This window comes from Protomyctophum bolini, assembly GCF_963924005.1.
Source record: "Protomyctophum bolini genome assembly, chromosome: 5".
NCBI classification, from domain to species: domain Eukaryota; kingdom Metazoa; phylum Chordata; class Actinopteri; order Myctophiformes; family Myctophidae; genus Protomyctophum; species Protomyctophum bolini.
The window spans coordinates 28,505,742-28,526,790 of NC_137866.1; the positions used below are offsets into that span (position 1 = coordinate 28,505,742).

Consider the following 21,049-nt stretch of genomic DNA (forward strand, 5'->3'; position numbering starts at 1 on the left):
CCCCAGCCCCGCCGCCCAGCTTTAGTCCCAGCATGCCTTGCTCCAGGCTGTGGTGGTGGTGGTGGTTCATGCCCGGCGCCTTACTCTGCAGCGCGTCGCCAACGCCCGCGTGGAAGCCCGTCGTGGCCTGGCCGGAAGCGTCGCCGGGCTGCACCAGGGTGCCCCCTAGGGAGCTGGGCGGGTAACTGTAGCTGCCGCCGTACGCCTGAGACACCGAGCTCTGATTCTGCTGCTGCTGCTGCTGGCCCTGCTGCGATTGGCTGCCGTGGCCGCCGGTGGGCGGCGGCGGGGGGGGCGCGCCCCAGGCAGAGAAGGCCGGGTTCTCGGGAAGAAGTTGAAGCGGTGCGGGGGGTAGATGCTGCTGCCCAGCCCCCCCGGCTGCCCGAACACCGTGTCGTGCATAAAGTGGTGGTCGCCGTTGCTCAGCGGCGCGTATGGCGTCAGGTAAGGGATGGGCGGGTCGCCCCCGGTGGACCAGGGAGCCTCGCTCAGAGGGTAGGGGAAGCCAATGGACGGGGCGTAGTAGCTGGACAGGTACGGGTCCGTCATGGACTGGTAGCTGTTGTTCTGGGAGTGGACCATAAAAAGAGGGGGGAATAAAAAAAATAGTTTACGGGAACAGGTCGTCATCATTACAGCCCTGCCAGCGATGCGAGCGAACTATGACATCTCTTAGAATACATGTTCAGTCAGGACAACTCATCAATGGATGAAATATATATATTTATTGAATATACAGTAAAATGAGCAATATATTCATTATGGTTTGGCGATAAATTGGATCTGCTTTTTAGGTACTCCAATCAAGCGCATCAGTCCCAACCATATAGGGACTCTGTACCTAAACAGCAGATCCAATACTGTTGTACAACCACAGTCTGATACTGTTGTACTGACCAGTACAACCACAGTCTGATGCTGTTGTACTAACCAGTACAACCACAGCCTGATACTGTTGTACTGACCAGTACAACCACAGTCTGATACTGTTGTACTGGGAGCTGACCAGTACAACCACAGTCTGATACTGTTGTACTGACCAGTACAACCACAGTCTGATACTGTTGTACTGAACAGTACAATCACAGTCTGATACTGTTGTACTGGGAGCTGACCAGTACAACCACAGCCCGATACTGTTGTACTGACCAGTACAACCACAGTCTGATACTGTTGTACTGACCAGTACAACCACAGTCTGATACTGTTGTACTGGGAGCTGACCAGTACAACCACAGTCTGATACTGTTGTACTGACCAGTACAACCACAGTCTGATACACCACAGTCTGATACTGTTGTACTGGGAGCTGACCAGTACAACCACAGTCTGATACTGTTGTACTGACCAGTACAACCACAGTCTGATACTGTTGTACTGACCAGTACAACCACAGTCTGATACTGTTGTACTGACCAGTACAACCACAGTCTGATACTGTTGTACTGGGAGCTGACCAGTACAACCACAGTCTGATACTGTTGTACTGACCAGTACAACCACAGTCTGATACTGTTGTACTGATCAGTACAACCACAGTCTGATACTGTTGTACTGACCAGTACAACCACAGTCTGATACTGTTGTACTGACCAGTACAACCACAGTCTGATACTGTTGTACTGACCAGTACAACCACAGTCTGATACTGTTGTACTGATCAGTACAACCACAGTCTGATACTGTTGTACTGACCAGTACAACCACAGTCTGATACTGTTGTACTGACCAGTACAACCACAGTCTGATACTGTTGTACTGATCAGTACAACCACAGTCTGATACTGTTGTACTGACCAGTACAACCACAGTCTGATACTGTTGTACTGACCAGTACAACCACAGTCTGATACTGTTGTACTAACCAGTACAACCACAGCCCGATACTGTTGTACTGACCAGTATAAGCACAGTCTGATACTGTTGTACTGGGAGCTGACCAGTACAACCACAGTCTGTCTGATACTATTGGCCACTAAGCAGCTCCGCTGGAGTAGCTGGGGGTTCAGTCAGTGCCTTGCTTAAGGGCACTTCAGCGGTGTTGGGTGAGTGATAACCAGCGCCCCTCAAAAAATAAAAAATAAAAAGTTGAAGAAGAGTATAGATATTATAAAAGCGAAGTGAGCCGCTAACGTTCCTACCTGATTGGACTGGCCAGTGAGATAAGGCTCAAAGTCGCTGTCATGCACTGTATCCTTCTGGTGGAGGGAGCCATTCTGGACTGACACTGGAAAGGCTGGAACAAGAAGAGGAAGAGTATGAAATCATGATCATAAATAAATAAATCATAAATCCATTTAGACCTGAGGCCGATTCTATAAATGTCTTCTAAATCCTGAGAGTTTCTATGTCTGTCGTTCTCAAACATTTTTGCCACAAATATCTGAAAATATGTTGTTCCAGGGACCCTCGCAGAAGCAAAGATTTGAGTTAAAAACGTTCACTCTGAAAGAATATAATATTCTAGATTTGCGTCACATTTTCACGATTTAAAAAGATAGCAGATCTACAAGCTCATAGCACGGCACTCTGTGCGCGCTATGAGCTTGTAGATCTGCTATTTTTCAACAGCTAAAGCATAACATCATGCTTAAAACACCAAAAGGGGTTCCCGTTCTGAATGGATTTATGTCAAGGACCCACAAACGTAATTGTATTTTGGCCGTGGACACCCATCTGAAAATGTTTTGTGCCAGGGATTCCCAGAAGCAAGAAGCAGATTTGCACAAACTTTTTCAAAAAATAGCAGATCTACAGTACAAGCTCATGAATGAAGTGACACGAGCTTGAGTGCTGTGAGCTTGTATATCTGCTATGTTTTGAATAGCCAAAGTATAACATGTGGTTCAAATGATTGACGCTATTTTAACTGCCTTTTTGCTGTAAATGACTGCAACATGGCTGATCTTTCTATCTGTGTTTTTTTTTATGAACATGCAACGTACATGGAACTCTTGGTCTGATCAAGTATGTGTCAGAAAGAACCAAAATCTCTCACTAGTTACTACATATGGGACAGAACACTGAATACAACAATATATACCACTCATTTTCAACATTTTACTATGCCATTATTATACCTTAGAGTTGTTGTGGAAATAATAATAAAAAGTTCCCCCATTCTGTGTTGCCTAGAACTGGAGGTTTGAAAAAAAAGTAACATTATGAAGTACATCTCAGTGACATCACTGAGATGTACTTCATAATTTCTTTTGCAGTTCTAGGCAACACAGAATGGGGGAACTTTTGTATTGTTACCACACAACAACTCGGTATATTAATGACATAGTAAAATGTTGAAAATGAGTGGTATTCCCCTACAATCCAGGACTTATTGGAATGAATAAAATGTTACGGTAGTGTCCAGGTAGCTCAGTTGGTAGAACACTGGCCTTTGGACCACAAGGCACCACCAACTCAGCGTACGGTATGTGTGAGTGTGTTAAGTACTGAGTTGATGGTAAGCAGAGAAGTAAAGCTAAATAAGAATCTCACAATGTGTATGTAAGTCCTATGAGGCGATTTGTGAAATATTGTGAAAGGAGCCTTGTTTCCTAAACAATATGTAAAATAATGATGCTTTAGTAATATTGTTACAGCTGTTCTTATGTACATAGTGCCAACCAGGTGAAGAAATCACAGACTGAGGCTTTAACCTTTGCTTTTATGAAATATCTGAGACCATTAGGATTTTATGGAAAATGCTTCTAAACATAATTGTTAGTTTGACCACTTTAAATGCATGAATCATTTCTTTCGAAAATAGCCTTTCTGCAAGCTCTCGTATTGAGACTGAGAGCTTGCAGATAAAACAATGTCACTGGTGCAACATGCTTTCAAAGAAGATAAGATAAGAAGATAAGATAAGATAAGATAAGATAAGATAAGAAGATAAAACAATGTCACTGGTGCAACATGCTTTCAAAGAAGACATGCCATTGCTGACTTCTATGGAATAATTAAAAAAAAGAGTGAAATTAGTCGTGACGACTGAGAACTTGAATCCATTGTGGTAAGAGTTGCACTCTACCTCATGCAATCCATCTCCCAGATAGTGCTGCACGATTAATAGAAACAAAGATTGTGATCTAGACTCGGACACCTATGCGATCTCATTTCTACATTTGGCTGTCCAATAAGTTGGTCTTATGTTTTTGCTACAAGATAGAGGCTGTTTGCTTGAGAGGCTGTATGTTTAAATCCCCAGTAGTTGGCTCCAGGTGCCACATTTTGAATGTAGTTAATGTTCAGCAAATACAAAATGGGATAGACACCCTCATTCTCAGCCAATATTACGGACAATGAGGCCCTCCGACCTACTTAAGAGTATGTTAATAAAATATAACACCTACTACTGGTTGAACAAGTGGAGATTCCCTACTAGTAACAGCGCACACCCCCTGGACGTGACACTTTGCAGGGGGTTGACACTAAGGTCTCAGAGGCCCATCATGGGCTGTACTTCCCCACCGGCAAGTACATGTCATGGTCTACTTGCCCAAAGCCAAAGGTCATGCCCATTTGCCCAAAAGGTGCATCGTCCATTATAAAATTATAGGTATAATTTGCACTAGAATGAGTGCAACTGCCAGTTGTAAAAAAAGGTAGCATTGTTTTTCATAAACAGCCAGTAATGTTTTAAATGAAGACGGAATGTGCACTTGGCCGTCGGGCAACCTGAAAGCCAACTCCACTTGGCTGAACGTTTTATGTAATTGCCACAGGCAGTCGGGCAACCGCTAAGGGACATAAACCCAATCCAATCCTTGATGCTGAGAGCCAAGCCAGGTGCAACCTGGCTATACTGTCCATGTTGAGACTACACTATGCCTACTTGCTCAGACACTATGACGTGAAAATCTCCATCCATTGTCAATGGGAATTTAATGTTTGTGTAGGACGGAAATCTACACTAATAGCTGAATATAGGAGCCCTCAAAAAAAGGCCAAAGGAATAGAGGAATGTCTCAATTTAAATGAACATTAAGACTGTTTTCTTACATGTTCTCCCCGTGTCCCCTATAGGGTAGGTACCCTCACAAAAACATGCAGTAATCCTGGTCTCTAAACTGCCTCCCCCTGGCCAGCCGGGGTGCCTGATGGAGGGGAAAGGAACTGGTCGGAATAATGTGTTCCTTCCAAAAATAGAAAATTTATAAAAGTATCAGTATATTATAATATGTATATAAACCTTCTTTAGGTGGGGATAGTTTCTCTATTTGGACACAATAGCATATATGTGAGACTGTCGTTTTGATATTGTACTAAAGGAAAAACATATTTCCAAAAAAATAGTTATCTCACAGGCCAGATATTGTTTCTGGGGGGGGGGGGGGCAGTTTTGGCCCGCAGGCTGCCTGTTGTTGCCTACCCCTGGCCTACATTGTATACAGTAACAGTATATAGGGGTGCATGATTATGAAATCATGACCGATATTTGATCTCCGATTATTTGCAGGGTCATAACTGCCAATATCGATTTCGACCAATTCCGATATTATACAGATTATGCAAACTTCAACTTTCATTTTTATGGTCGATTTCGATATGCAACCGATTATATCGTGCACCACTAATTGTAAATGTGAGAAGTGCGTTTTCTTTACCTTTACTGGCATCTTGTCCTTTCGATGTCTTGGTGACCATGTGGAGAAGAAGATGAAAATAAAATGAGTTAGTGTTAAAGCACTTAATTTTAATGATGACAGCATCATGCATCACTTTGATGTATTGACAGGTGATTCCATGCACGCACGCACGCACAACCACAAAATCCCCAGTGAATGCTGCGATCCCAACTGAACAACATCGACACAAAACATAACTGTGATTATTTCATACAGTAGAATATCACAATGAATGTATATAAATTGTGATATGAAATGCGATCAGTATCACATTTTGTTGTTCAGAAGTTGGAAGTTGTTTTGCAAAAAGAATCACACCCGTATGAAGTGAGGGGCGCTCTTATCAAGTTATCATCATCATCATCTCATTCCGGCCAATCAGAATTTGCGTCCTCATCTTCATCTCCAATGTTTGTGTTTGCACAAACACTCAAAACTGGCCATTCGTTGTCTGCTCAATGGCCTTAAATGTTAGTGTTAGGACAATGTTTGTGTTTACACAAACCCTCAAAGCTGGACATAGGAGGGGCTAGCAACCCTAAAAAAACAGATCAGTCACTTTGCAGGGTCTACTAGATAGACAGAGAGACGGTCCTGTGTATTCAATTCATTTGACATTTAGAGAAGAAAAACATACATAGGGACAGACATGGCTGTTCCTTGGAGTGGCTGCACCACTGAAAAAACCTGGGCAGGTACTTTGCGGCCACCACCACAGGGGTTGTTGGTTCTAATCTCACCGTGGGGCATCAGGCTGTGTCGGGGCGTCTACACGAACACAAATGGCCTGTGTAGTTTGTTGCCGGGGGCAGGGAGGGTGATATTGGTCATTATTAGTACACATTCCTACGTGCTGGGGGGGAGGGGGCGGCACCTGTCAGCGCGGGGAGTGTTGGACGGGAGGAGTAGTACGAAGAAGGCTCTAGTCTAGTACGTCCCCTCCTGTTGGGGGCTCCTTCACTGGCAGGTGACCAGTAGGATACAACAGTACGTCCTCCCGGTGGGGGCTCCTCACTGGCAGGTTAACCAGGATACAACAGTATGTCCTCCCGGTGGGGGATCCTCACTGGCAGGTTAACCAGGATACAACAGTATGTCCTCCCGGTGGGGGATCCTCACTGGCAGGTTAACCAGGATACAACAGTATGTCCTCCCGGTGGGGGATCCTCACTGGCAAGTTAACCAGGATACAACAGTACGTCCTCCCGGTGGGGGCTCAGTCAGTCAATAGGATACAACAGTACGTCCTCCCGGTGGGGGCTCAGTCAGTCAATAGGATACAACAGTACGTCCTCCCGGTGGGGGCTCAGTCAGTCAATAGGATACAACAGCAGCGACAACACAGACATGTGTGTGGGGAAGAATTAATTGGCATAAACGACTAAAGTGGGGAGAAAAAGGGGGGGGGGGGGGTACAAAAAAGAATTGGCTAGTCTACATTTACAAAGAAAAAGAAAGTATAGGCAAAAGAAAAATACTATGATTGAAATGCAATCAAATCTCTATGAAATGCAATTAATTGCAGGTTCTGTGTGCTTGTTCATAATTATCACAACATATCGTGATGTGTGTTATTATATTAGCCTATAAAACCCAGCTAGCCTGCTTGGCAGCCCCTGGCATCCTCCTCCCCCGGGTGGCATCGCATCCCTCAATTGCGTTAATAGAACGACGGTGTCTCTTTGGCATGAAAAAAGGGGGCAGAATAACATATATGGAAGGTAATCAAGGTATGCGACGCGTTGTTAGCTTGTATATCTGATCGTTTTACATGATCATCGTCATATCAGGGGCAGTTTGTCGCGATTTTGTCGCCAGATTTCTCTCTCTCTCTCTCTCTCTCTCGTTTCTTGTACAACCAAGCGAGCTTCCTTCCATGATCCATCTCAGTATAAACAACAACAGGCCCTGAAAACAGTCTTATATTGAATCAATCTAAAACATCTTAAAACGAAATGAAAGCCATCATCATCATCATCATGATTCATTTTGATGTGATGTGATCTCACCTGGGGGTCAATACTTGTGGCAGACATCATTCATCAAACCAAGCCGAGGCTAGGAGGCGTCTTGTGGTGGTGGTGGATCCTTCAGGAGACAGCCAGCCTCGAATAATAATAATAAAACCAAGATTCAGCAGCTAAACAAACTGATGCGTCCTAAAGAGTGATCTGTCTTCTTGTTGTCGCTGTAAAGTGAAGATGAATTTTATTGAATTACTCCCTCTCGCTCGTAGAGAACCTCAACCAACGGTTGTGCTAACTTAGCATCCAGATAGTAGCAGCAGCATCTAGGCTAGCAGCAGTAGCAGCTACAACAACCTGCTCCAGTAATAAAAAAAATCCTCCTCCTCCTCTAGTTTTATATAGATCAACAGTGTGTCTGCTGCTATGGTGGATCTCCCTCCCTACAGCAGGCAGTTCTCCTGGAGGATCTATAATAGATCCAGACGGTCTGTGCCGTGGTGTTGTTGTTGTTTATGTTGTTAGAAGAAGCCCTTAGCTGGCTGTGCTGTCCGTTACATCTGGCCCTCCTACAGTACAGTACAGTACAGTAGAGTACAGTTGTATGGTTCTGCTGCTCATCACAGGATCATATCACTTCACTTCCCCTAGCAGCAGCAGCAGGCAGCTCGATGGTGGAAAACCAACCAACATCCGGGACACACTCACACACACACACGCACACAAAATACACGCACGCACACACACCACGCACCGCCGGACGTGGCGTAGTAGGCGACGCAAAGAGGGACGCACCCGCAACGCACCGCCAGAGCCATAGATTAAATGAGACAGAGTTACGACTTTGAGGAGGGCTTGTCAGAAAACTGAGCGCTATGCAGAAGAGCCATTGGACTGGCCCCATGAAGTGAACGGACTTGTCGTAACTCTGTGGTATTTCAATGGCTTTGGAGAAATCTCCCTTCAAGGCCTTCTGCCAGACATATGGGGAGGGCCCGGGTGTCGTTCATTTTCTTCTTCCAATTCCAAAGGGATGGCTGATCAATAATAACGTTAATTTAAAATAATATATTTAAAGTGATGTAAATACAAAATAGGCCTATTTATAATACATGTAATACAATAATACATTTTAATAAATCATAGAAAATCAAATAATATAGAAGACTTAACATCAATACAATATTGCCTATAACTAGGGCAGGGCCTACATTATATTTACATCAAGGAAGCCTACATTAATTTACATATGACTCCAACTCCATCGTCTCTCTCAATCTCTCTGCATCCTTCTTTACCAGGTGCACGGACGGGAAAGTAACTTCTAAAAGAGAATACATTATATTACATTAATTAATGTAAAAGTATATGATCCATATAAAACAATATGCGGTAGCTAGTGTAAATATAATCATATAACATATGGCTACTTGTACTTATATACTAGAGCGGAGCCTCGATTCTACAGACTTGGAACGATGCAAGTTGGAAATGCATTCCCACCCAGATATTATGTCTGTGTCCCTTTTATGCCCATATATGGAGTTCTTTGTTAGGCATGCCCAAATATGGATTCTATGCAGACGTGAGAATGATGTCAGAACAGGCCAGCTCCATATATGGGCCCTGGGCAGGGGCCTGGTCCAGAGCCCGGGCAGAGGCCTTTTTGGGGCGATTCTGGACAACCGTGGGTCCGACTCGACACCGGGCACTGCCATTTTGGGGTGGAACGCGTGTGTCGAATTTGAAGTCGGTGGGGCGAACGGTTCTCGAGTTACGTGGATTTCAGACGTACGTACAGACGTAGGCTATACACACAGAGACTTGGTGCATTCATAGTTAGATCATTAACACAATATCAAAACAAGTTCACAATGACATGTGGAAGATATAAAAAAATGTTTGCTTGTGTTGATTGATACACATTTATTATGCAAGGACATAACAAATATGTCTGGCGTTGTTGTTTATTACAGAAACACACAGAGTATAAATATGTGAATGGTCGTCGCAAACAACTCAGAAAGTATAGAATTCAGAACATTTTGACAAGATACTGGAATGTGTTCATTATTTACATATCCACCATGGAGGCAGAAACCACGTGCATATGTCAAAAAAATATTAAAGAACCAAAGTTCTGAATCGATAGATCTAAATCAGTGGTTTTCAGTGCATGGTTCGGGGACCACCAGTGGTCCTCGAGGGGGTTCCAGGTGGTCCCCTTATAGATCTTTACCTCTTGAGAGCATAATAAATGAAACCAAATGGACCCATCTGGTTTTATTTCACGCTCTCAAGAGTTAGATTATTGTTAAGCATTATACTTAATTTACAATTCCACACAATCAGAGAATGTAGAATCATTGTTATTTTGATCAATGTGTGCCTGTCATCTCTCTCTATATGGTACCAACATCAAGTTTATGCAGAATAAATAATGGACATTGACGTGAACAGAGTTGAAAACCACTGATCTAAATGTACTTATTTAGTCACAATATTAAATAAATATACAACTTTACAGATACATTGAACCACTTTCGCGTGAACAAATAGCAGATCTAAAAACTCGCTGTGATGGGTTGCGAGCTTGTAGATCTGCTATTTTTGTGACTTTTGTGTGACTAGTATGACAAAGTATAAGGCATTGATTTATAAATTTAAAAAGGTTTGTGTCGCACACACACACACACACACACACACACACACACACACACACACACACACACACACACACACACACACACACACACACACACACACACACACACACACACTTAATACAGAGTGTCTTCACATGTCATTATTTCTAAGTTCTCCTGAGAACAGTGAACACATTATTACTGTAGGTCCATGGTTCCCAAAGTACAAAAGATTTTCAAAAAATAAAATAAAAAATATTCACCATTTTTTATACATAGAAAAGGAAATCTAATTTATATTTTGGGTCTACAATAAAAATGTTTGGGAACCACTGCTTTAGATACATACATGTAAGGGTCCATTTGGTTACAGAACCACTGCTTTAGTTACAGGCATGTAAAGGCTCATTCATAGTCTGGAGTTTCGGTGGTTAGGTGACCACCGAACTACAACATGACGTCACTGAGCCGCGGTGAAGAGCAAACCACCGCCCCAGCCCGTCTCTCTGTTTTTACTCACCACCGCTCAACGTTATTTCAGCTCTGGTGGTCACCTCACCACCGAAAATCCAGACTATGAATGAGCCTTTTGGGTCCATTTGGTTACAGAGAGAGAGAGAGAGAGAGAGAGAGAGAGAGGATGGCTCATGTCGTTTTATTCAGTGGTTCTCAAAGTGGGTGACCACCAGCGGTCCTCCAGTGGGCTCCGGGGGTCCCAAATGAAACGAGGAACAGCTGAAACACTAACCCCATTGTGTACGAGATGATTGCAGATGTCATTTCGCAGATCGGCTATTTTCTAAACATTTTGAAATAAGATATATTGATTATTATTATTGAGAACCATTGGCAATGGTTTTATAAACACATTTAGACAAAGCTAATATTCTACCCCGAATCCCAAAATGACACGAGCAGTGAAACGACAGTGTTGTGTGATCTGCATATCTCACAAGTGGACTGGTCACTGTGGTCAACTTCATCCATTGGCTGGTCACACGTAATCTAGAAGAAACAACATTACACCTTTATTATCCTGCGGAGGGGAAATCAGTCGTCCAGAGGAGGCACAGCAGTTAAGGTTACAGAGTTACAGGTAAAGAAGTGTACAGCAAGCAATACATACAGAAGCATTAACAATAGGCCTACCTTACAGAGCAATGGTAAACACAAATAAAGAGACCTTTACTAACCTCGCCTCACCAGTGCTGTGTGAACCGGTCTGGAACGGATTATATTGTTACGTCATGTTGTAGTATTGTTTTGTAGTCAACAGGCAGGAACAATCACATGGAACTTCCTTTTCCCTCAAACCAGAAGAATAACAAAAAAGCTCTCGTAACCTGTAGCTTTTATTGAGAAAAATCGGTTTGAGGGAAAAGGAAGTTCCGGAAGATTGATGACTAGCAAAACAATACTACATGATGTAGCGATATCATCCGCTCCCGACCGGTTCATAGACCGGAAATGGAATGCTAGTCCTTTGCAGGTTCCCAAACCGTTTCATGAAAAGGACCCCGAAATTGACACTAATTATCCCTGTGGACCCCCATTAGAAAAGATATGCCAAGGACCCCCATAAGAGAAGATTTTACCCCCAGTTTGACATGCACTACGGACCCCCATTTAATGGCATTCCTATCTCTGGGACCTAAAATATTGTAAAACCAATGTTAATTTAACTCCTAGGGGCTGTATTTTGCGTGTCTTAAGTAACAGGTCTTATTCCCTAACTTGAGTAAACTAAATACCTGGAGGCGTGATCAATGCTCTTTGGCCACTCAGAATAGCCAAATGGCATTGATCACGCCTCCAGGTCTTTAGTTTACTCAAGTTAAGGAGGAGACCCCGGGGCAGAACAAGGCCCACTTCGAGGAAACACATCGACTCACTGGCCTTAGAACAGGAGGAAGTTCCAAGTTTCAAGTTACTAATGTTGCTCTGGAGAGGGAAGTCTGGAGCACTCTGGTGGAGCTGTTGCCCCCACGACGCGACTACAGATAAGCGGTTGAAGATGGATGGATGGATAAAAGGTGAAGATGACATGCATATGAGGCAAGAGGTGAAGTAAGAAGCCACAGTACCTACCAACAACCTTAGGTTAGAAGAGCAACTTGGACGGATGATGAAATTCAACTGCAAACAAATAGGTAAATAAAAACAAATGTGACTCAGCACTGACACTGACAGTATAACTAAAGGAACACTTCACCAATTTTCCACCTATCTTCGTTACAATGGTATTGGTAGTGGTAATGCTGACTACATAGTGTTTACTGCTAGGTTTAACTATGGTAATTCTGACTATAGTGTTTACTGGTTGTTAAGTTTAGGTATACTCACAGCTGTCATCGTGGTCTGGGAACGTGCTGACTACATAGCAGGCGTAGACAAAGCCCAGGAGCTGTGGAAGAAATAATCATCAGACCATCACCCTTAGCTTAAATGCTTGTTTATTTTTGATTGGTTTCAAAATTAAAACCTTACTTTGGAAACAATTTCTGGAAGGCCTTCGTTTTTTATAGCTTAACCCATTCTGGGCGGGAACCCCTTTTGGTGTTTTAAGCATTATGTTATGCTTTAGCTGTTGAGTACTAACAGCTCGTAGCTGTTGGCACCGAGTGCCGCGCTACGAGCTTGTAGATCTGCTATTTTCGAAAAATCGTGAAAATGTGGCACAAATCTTGAATATATATTCTTTCAGAGCATTTTTAACTCAAATGTTTGCTTCTGGGGCGTTCCTGGGATAACATATTTTCAGATGGGGGTTGGTGGCTAATTACATACATTTTTGGGGGTCCTTGGCATGAAAATGTTTGAGAACGACTGACATAGAAACATAGGTTTTTCAGAAAACCTTTTTTTAGAATCAACCTCAGGTCTAAATGGGTTAAGGTAGGTATGTTGTGTTGGTGTTAAATGGTACATTTATAGCGCCTTTATCCAAGGCGCTTTACATTCACACATTCACACACCGATGGCAGAGAAAACCATGCAAGGCACCAACCTCATCGGGAGCAATTAGAGGTTCAGCGTCTTGCTCAAGGACACTTCGACACTCAGGTCGCATTCTCACCTAATACTTCGGTAGACTCGAATGCGTATGGGCGGAGAAATGGGATTCTTGCATATTTAATTGGCTACGGTTTGCCTTCACACTGTCATGATCCGCAGCAATTGGAAACGCAGCAGGGGGGACCTTTATCAATGTGTTCCATTCATAAACTAGCCTACACAGTGAAATGATAAATCTATGGTGATAAAATTATACTCATAACGTGCATATGTGTTGTGCCGTCTGGGACTGCCCCCCCCCTCTCTCTCTCTCTCACTATAAGCACGCAGCCACGCACTGTTCTTTTGGGCATGGAGGCACAGCGCTGAGCGCACTGATATAACAGACAGCAGCGCAAAATGTTTACAAGTTTATCGAGATGAAAGTTCCTACTCCCCACTAGTCCCCACACAGTGACAACACTCCATGTTTACGGCACGCACAGACAGACAGAATACACTGCACTGCAGTGTTTGTGTTTTCTTAAGCAATTGATTAATGTACTCGTCCTCATTTTGATCAGGGCTTCAGTCTCCACTCTCCTCATTCGACCACGTCTATCCACGGTAACGGGACATCTTTGCGCTGCGTAAAATATGCCTTCTCCGTCTCCAACTGTGTTCAGCTCCTCACCCGCCACATTGTTTGCTTCATTTCCTTTATTTGCTGCGGATTGCATTCACACCTGCATCGAATCGTAGTCAAGCGCGACTGGAAGCGAAGCGAAACCCCCGTTTTTGCTCGGAGTAAAATGCGGTTCTTTGCTGCGCATTAGGATTCGAAAGAGCCTTCACACCTGCCAAACGAAGCGCACTTTCTGAAAATGCGCAGCAGGATTCGTTTTAATCGCAGCAAAGCTCTCTGGCGACCTACGTTTGTGGGAGCCCGGTATTTGAATTTGATATTAATATGTATCCAGCATACTGATATGAGGAGCTGCACAGTGATAACAATAATCCTGCTATAAATGCGCATATCACGTGCGTAGGTGTGTGTACGGTTGTAATGCACGTAACTCAAGAACCATTTGCCCACCGACTTCACATTCGACACACACGTTCCACACCCCCACAGGGAGTGCAGTGTCAGGTATCGAGTCGGTCGGACCCACGGTTCTCCAGAACCACCACAAAAGGCTCTGGTCAGGCTCTGCCAGTGGGCCTAATGAGGCCAACTCCTTTCACCATTCTTTGCCATTCTTTGAGCCAATTGAGGCTCAACCCAATCAGGCTCTGCCAGTGGGCCAAATTGATTGCCAAGTACACTTTTCAGTTTGCAGTCTTCACACACACACACACACACACACACACACATACACACACACACACACACACACACACACACACACACACACACACACACACACACACACAGGCACACAGGCACATACACAGATCTCCATGTGGGACACCGGCTGACAGTTAAAACGGGTGCTATGACAACGTATATCATTAGGTTCCAAAGTTGCATCGTTGCAAATAGGCCGGTGGCTGACTGCGACGGGCACGTACAGGTCTAGTAATAATAATAGTGTGTGTGCGTGCGCACACGCGTTTTACTCCCATGCACAGGAGCTCTAAATACTAGACTAAATAACCTGCCACTGTGCCCACAACGCAGGTCCAAGAGGAAAACATTATATACTAACGTCACAATCGGGCAGATCAACACACACAAGCGTTAATAGTTGAGTTTTCTTAATGAAGTGCCTCTGAATTGTAACGATGTGTTTATTTCAGTCAGCGATGCGATCTTGACTTCTTGTTCTTAATGTGGGTTTATCAGAGTGCGAGATAGCGCAGCTGAAAGTGAGTGGCTGCCGCTGTTGTGCCGTCTGTGCAATAAAGCGACGCGCATGCTAAAAATAATAAATAAATAAAAAGGTGTCGGGCTGAACTCCACGGGCCTGGGCCTATTTTAGGCCAGGGCTCTAATCCAGTATACTCACGGATATGAGGAGCTGCACAGTGCAGTGCAGCACTTCAATGTACTGGTACTCCATCCAGCAGCTGACCACGGTGATGAGCTGTGGGTTCTCCGGACTCTGCTGCCACCCACTGGCCTGGATGTCCTGCAGGCTCTCGCAGCCCGGCCCGTTGTCCCTCCACCAGGAGCGATGGGAGGAGACCCCCAGGGACAGGATGTCACCATCCTATACGGCCATATAAGGACACAACACTTAGGGATGGGTGTCTGACATGCACTTGAAACCGACTGAGCCTACAGAGGCTGAACTTCACGATCAAACAGAAAATGAGAATAAAATGAAGAAAATAAATGCAACAACAATTCAGTCCTTAACAGTGTTGATTTCGTCGACTAAAACTATGATGAAAAATGTTCGCCGACTCCCTTTTTTCACTGACGAAAACTAAATGTAAACTAAATGAAAACTAAGACGAAATATATTGACAATTTCGTCAACAAATAAAATCTAGACTAAAACTGTTAGGAAGGGACTAGTGGACAAGAGATCCAGTATAAGTCATTTTACACTTGGTTGCATGCTGAACATATCTACAAGCTCACAACGCGTCACGATAATCGATGCGTTGTGAGCTGTGTGAAACAGTCATTACAGTCATTACGGCATCAAGCCCCGACAAAATACATTTTAGTAAAATCTTATTATGTTTAGTCGAAAACTAAACTAGACTAGCACTAAGTCATTCCAGGTGACTAAAATGTGACTAAAACTAAATGAAAACTATTCAAAAGACTAAAACTAAAATCAAAATGTGCTGCCAAAAACAACACTGGTCCTTAACAAACTACACAGATGCAACAACAATACCAGTTTCACAAAATGATTTTAAAGGTCTAAGTGTCAAGTGAGGATATTTATCAAGCGGAAACTAGTGACTCACCGATGTATCGGCCACATAATCAGTATCGGCCACATAATCAGTATCAGCCGATATTTGCTGTTATCGGTCAATATCGGTATCGGCAAATAAAACTGACATTAACCGATGGCAGTAGCCAATGTTTATCTGCATGTTGTTGGTAAGCATACATTTTGCATTGGCTATGTTGGTGTGTTGGTTATCTGTAGTCTACCAAGCTGTGTAGATTCTATGTTGGTGTGTTGGTTATCTGCAGGCTACCAAGCTGTAGATTCTATGTTGGTGTGTTGGTGATCTGTAGTCTTCCAAACTGTAGATTATATGTTGGTGTGTTGGTGATCTGTAGTCTACCAAGCTGTAAATTCTATGTTGGTGTGTTGGTTGGTTATCTGCAGCCTACCAAGCTGTAGATTCTGAGCATGTATTTTGTGTATTGAATATGTATTTGATTCTCTGCCACAAAAGGGGGAAATGAAAACAACAAAAACTAAACATATATCGGTATCAGTATCAGCTATCGGCTAAATCGGTATCGGACAAGAGTTTCCATATGGGTGCATCCCTAGTGTGTGTGTGTGTGTGTGTGTGTGTGTGTGTGTGTGTGTGTGTGTGTGTGTGTGTGTGTGTGTGTGTGTGTGTGTGTGCGTGCGTGCGTGGATGCTTGCGTGCTTGTCTCTAATTATCAGGCTCCTACCTTTGAAAGGTCTCCCAGGTCCAAGAACAGACAGCTAACAAAGACATTCCACCCAACCCACAACAACGTCCACACCAGGTACTGCCAGAGAGAGAGAGAGAGAGAGAGAGAGAGAGAGAATTGAGACAGAGAAAATGAACAAGATACAAAAGTTATGATCTATTATTGTTTTGATGAGAGCCAAATTGAATTATTGGCTATTTTAACTATTCAAAAATGTTTTGCAAAATAGTAAAAATAAAAAAAGGCAAAGTAGTTTAGGGATAAAGGGTTTAGCATGGATGAGAATAGAGCCCCATGGCCCCATACAGGCGGCGGTGGCTCAGGGGTAGAGATGGTAACCGCAAGGTTGCCAGTTCGAACCCGGGCTCCCCCAGAGTTAGTGTCGAAGTGTTCTTGAGCAAGATTCTGACTGAACCCCTAATTGCTCCTGATGTGCTGGTTTGTGCCTTGCATGGTTTCCGCCGCCATCTGTGTATGAATGTGTATGTGAATGGGTGAATGTAATGCACAATCTATGTAAAGTGCCTTGAATAAATGCGGTATATAAATGCACCATTTACCATACGGTCAATCAACGGTACCATAAACAGAATCACTCACCAGTACAATGTAGCGGGGTCGATACTGGACAGTACCAAACTCACCAGTACAATGTAGCAGGGTCGATACTGGACGGTACCAAACTCACCAGTACAATGTAGCAGGGTCGATACTGGACGGTACCAAACTCACCAGTACAATGTAGCAGGGTCGATACTGGACAGTACCAAACTCACCAGTACAATGTAGCAGGGTCGATACTGGACAGTACCAAACTCACCAGTATACAATGTAGCAGGGTCGATACTGGACAGTACCAAACTCACCAGTATACAATGTAGCAGGGTCGATACTGGACAGTACCAAACTCACCAGTATACAATGTAGCAGGGTCGATACTGGACGGTACCAAACTCACCAGTATACAATGTAGCAGGGTCGATACTGGACAGTACCAAACTCACCAGTATACAATGTAGCAGGGTCGATACTGGACGGTACCAAACTCACCAGTACAATGTAGCGGGGTCGATACTGGGCGGTACCGAACAAACCCAGGATCACCATGATGATCTGGAGGAAGTTGACCATGATTGGAGCCCACTGGTATCCCAGGAAGTCAAACACCTGCCTCTCCACCGCCGTGATCTGAAGAGAGCAGCAGGAAAAGGAAGTTGTAATTACACTATAATAATAATATTAATAATAACAATAACAATCATAATAATTATAATAATCATAATCATAATCATAATCATATTTTTAATAGTCAATCAATGAAAGCAGTTGACCAGATTATAATAAGAGATAAAAATATAAATTGGATGAAAAAGTGGTCAAATATCTAACCAAGTCAATTTACAATTGTCTTGCTCTTAATCCAGAGCAATTTACAGTAAGCAAGAACAACACATGGTAATACGTTTGTACATCAAATACTTCAAAATAGTCATCAAGTAAGCTAAGTATCTATAACATCTGTCAAATAGTAGAATATCTGTACAATGAAACTATAAGTATACAATTATTGTCAAATCATCTTTGCCTTTGCATACGTCTGTAAGGTCATCGAGGCTATAGGGCAAGTGCTACGGGCTAAGATGGAATCTGAAGAGGTGAGTTTTCAGACTCCGGTGGAAGATTGGGGGTGGGTCTGCAGTTCTGATTGCAATGGGAGGTTTATTCCATAATTTTGGAGCCAGAAGGAAGGTGTGGAGCGTTGTCCCAGGTGTTTCAGAGAAGGGAGAAGAGTCTGGGACGTGTGGAGTGCTGTCCCAGGTGTTTTAGAGAAGGGAGAAGAGTCTGGGACGTGTGGAGTGTTGTCCAGGGTGCATGTTTTAGAGAAGGGAGAAGAGTCTGGGACGTGTGGAGCGTTGTCCAGGGTGTTTTAGAGATGGGGGAGAAGAGTCTGTGACGTGTGGAGCGTTGTCCCAGGTGTTTTAGAGAAGGGAGAAGAGTCTGTTACGTGTGGAGCGTTGTCCAGGGTGTTTTAGAGAAGGGAGAAGAGTCTGGGACGTGTGGAGCGCTGTCCAGGGTGTTTTAGAGAAGGGAGAAGAGTCTGGGACGTGTGGAGCGTTGTCCAGGGTGTTTTAGAGAAGGGAGAAGAGTCTGGGACGTGTGGAGCGTTGTCCAGGGTGTTTTAGTGAAGGTTCTGCCATCCTCCCCTGCATTAGCAGTCCCACTAGAAGGTGTTTTCCAACCAGTTGCTGTATTTGTTCATAACGAGTTATTTCTTTGTTAAAATAAGTGTTAACCCATTCAGGACGGGAACCCCTTTTGGTGTTTTATGTTATTGCTATTGAAAAAATATATAATATATATTTTTATAAATATATTATATTCACAGATTTGCGCCACATTTTCACAATATTATTGTGAAAATGTGGCGCAAATCTTTGAATATAATTTAACTCAAATCTTTGCTTCTGGGGGGTCCCTGGAACAACATATTTTCAGACGGGGGTCCGCGGCCAAATACAGATAATTCTGCTCCTTGACATGAAATAGGTTGAGCACCACTGACATAGAAATGTAGGTTTTTCAGAAAGCTGTGGATTTAGAAGACATTTTATACTTTTTATTTTATCTCCAGCTGAGAGCGCCCCTCACTTCACACAAGTGTGATTTCTTTTTTAAATGAAAGAGATGGAGAGACTTGCAGGGAGAAGCTGTTACTGAACAAACACTTGATCTATACTCTATGATTACTGCCATAATATATGAGCTTTAACTTTTTAACCAAAAAACAAAAACGTGTTTGTTTTAACCAAAGAACATCACTTGTTTTACAATTTACACTAAACGTCATAAACAGATTGTTCATTATGACAAACACAGAGCAATCACACATTACGGGTTGCCATGGAAACTGAGTCATGGGTGACAAGGGGGGGGGGGGTCATGGAGGGGAGGGGGGCAGAGGACAAAGTAGATGATGATGAAGCACCCCCCCCCCCACACACACACACACACACACACACACACACACCCCACCACGCCCCCAGGGTAGAAGAATGGAGCTGAGACTCTTTCATGTTCTTCTAGCTTTGACTACAAGCTCTTTGACAACAGAGTCAGAGGCTGACTTTGTTTAAAAAAAACTCCATTCGACTCAGGGGGAGACTATTCGCTACGACATTCTTAAAATGTAGCATAACCTTTCCAAAAAACAAAGAAAGGAACAAGAGTGTCGTCAATAAAATAAATAAAGGCTACCGAAACAACAAGCCATATACCGGTAGGCTACAAGAGAGTAGGCTACTCGCCTTTTCATCGGGAAAATAATATTTAATAATAAATAATACATGTTTGCTATGTTTCTAGCAAATGTCGAGGGAAAAAAAACTAAAGTGCGTGAGGCGGTATAGCCTCGAGTGTATTTGTATTATTGTTTTCTGGGACGTGTTTGAGTTGTAGTGGCTGAGAAACGAAAGAGAAGATAAAAGCATAATAATAATAATGATCTCACCAACTGCAGAGAACAGAGGAAGAGGAGCGTGCATCGTCCCGTACAGCAACCCATCTTCTCTGAATTCTCTCACTGACTCAGATCAGAATATATCTTGTTGTTGTGGTCTGGTCCACTCACTGTTGCTGTGTGTCTGTCTGACTGTGTGTGTGTGTGTCTGAGTGAATCTAAACACACTGAATGGACGTTAAATTAAATCACAGAGATGAACGCCGTGAAGAAGACAGCTGCTGCTTCCATAACGGGGACTGGCCTGGGCTCTGTGGGCTGCTCGGGAGGCTAGTGGGGACTGACTGGAGGTCGCACTTTGCAGGATGAATTTAAAAGGAATAGGCTACACAGTACACACCACGACGTATGTCTGTCTGTTTCTGTCTCTTCTGTCTCCTGCCCTGTAATGTGTATGAGGAGGAGGAGGAGGAGGAGGAAGGGGGGATTGGGGGAGGATGAACAAACGTTCTTCTCCGGACTGACGCCCTGGTTGGTTGGTTGCTTGCTTGCTTTTGGTTGCTTTGGTGCTGCTCTCCCGCTGTAGTGATCCCATGGCGCCGCTAGATGGCAGCACGGTAACTGGAATTGGTTGTTTGATTCCCCCCCCCCCCCCCCAACATGTAAAATAAAGAATAATAGAAAGAAAGAAAGAAAGAAAGAAAGAAAATTACTACAAATAGTTATAACCTGTGGATAGAAATCTGCAAAGCAACCAG

General features: G+C 43.6%; 1 protein-coding gene and 1 pseudogene across 2 annotated transcripts in view; both read right to left on the minus strand.

Moving 5' to 3' along the window:
* LOC308315034 (YTH domain-containing family protein 1-like) overlaps positions 1 to 8,281 on the minus strand; it is a 19,231-nt pseudogene extending 10,950 nt beyond the window's left edge. Inside the window, exons 1-4 of the transcript XR_013966202.1 lie at positions 7,637 to 8,281; positions 5,607 to 5,634; positions 2,142 to 2,236; positions 3 to 567 (exon numbers count right to left, since the gene is read on the minus strand). The product of XR_013966202.1 is annotated as a YTH domain-containing family protein 1-like (transcript). The remainder of the gene's footprint in view (positions 1 to 2; positions 568 to 2,141; positions 2,237 to 5,606; positions 5,635 to 7,636) is intronic.
* Positions 8,282 to 10,237: 1,956 nt separating this feature from the next.
* On the minus strand, positions 10,238 to 20,568 carry nkain5 (sodium/potassium transporting ATPase interacting 5). The gene is made up of 7 exons (XM_080763614.1): positions 20,343 to 20,568; positions 17,885 to 18,022; positions 16,832 to 16,912; positions 15,240 to 15,443; positions 12,580 to 12,640; positions 12,325 to 12,372; positions 10,238 to 11,241 (listed from the first exon to the last, which is right to left on the minus strand). Exons 1-6 carry the CDS (start codon positions 20,394 to 20,396, stop codon positions 12,338 to 12,340), a joined length of 573 nt encoding a protein of 190 aa, XP_080619740.1. The 5' UTR covers positions 20,397 to 20,568; the 3' UTR covers positions 10,238 to 11,241; positions 12,325 to 12,337.
* Positions 20,569 to 21,049: the final 481 nt, after the last annotated feature.

Bases quoted from the DNA above. Each gene is read 5' to 3' on its own strand.
- nkain5 (XM_080763614.1), bottom strand. From the start codon at position 20,396: ATGGGTTGCTGTACGGGACGATGCACGCTCCTCTTCCTCTGTTCTCTG. The intron at 18,023-20,342 runs GTGAGATCATTA...TGCTCTCTTCAG, and splicing joins TCCTCTGTTCTCTGCAGTTG to ATCACGGCGGTGGAGAGGCA. The intron at 15,444-16,831 runs GTAGGAGCCTGA...ATGGCCGTATAG, and splicing joins ACCTGGGAGACCTTTCAAAG to GATGGTGACATCCTGTCCCT.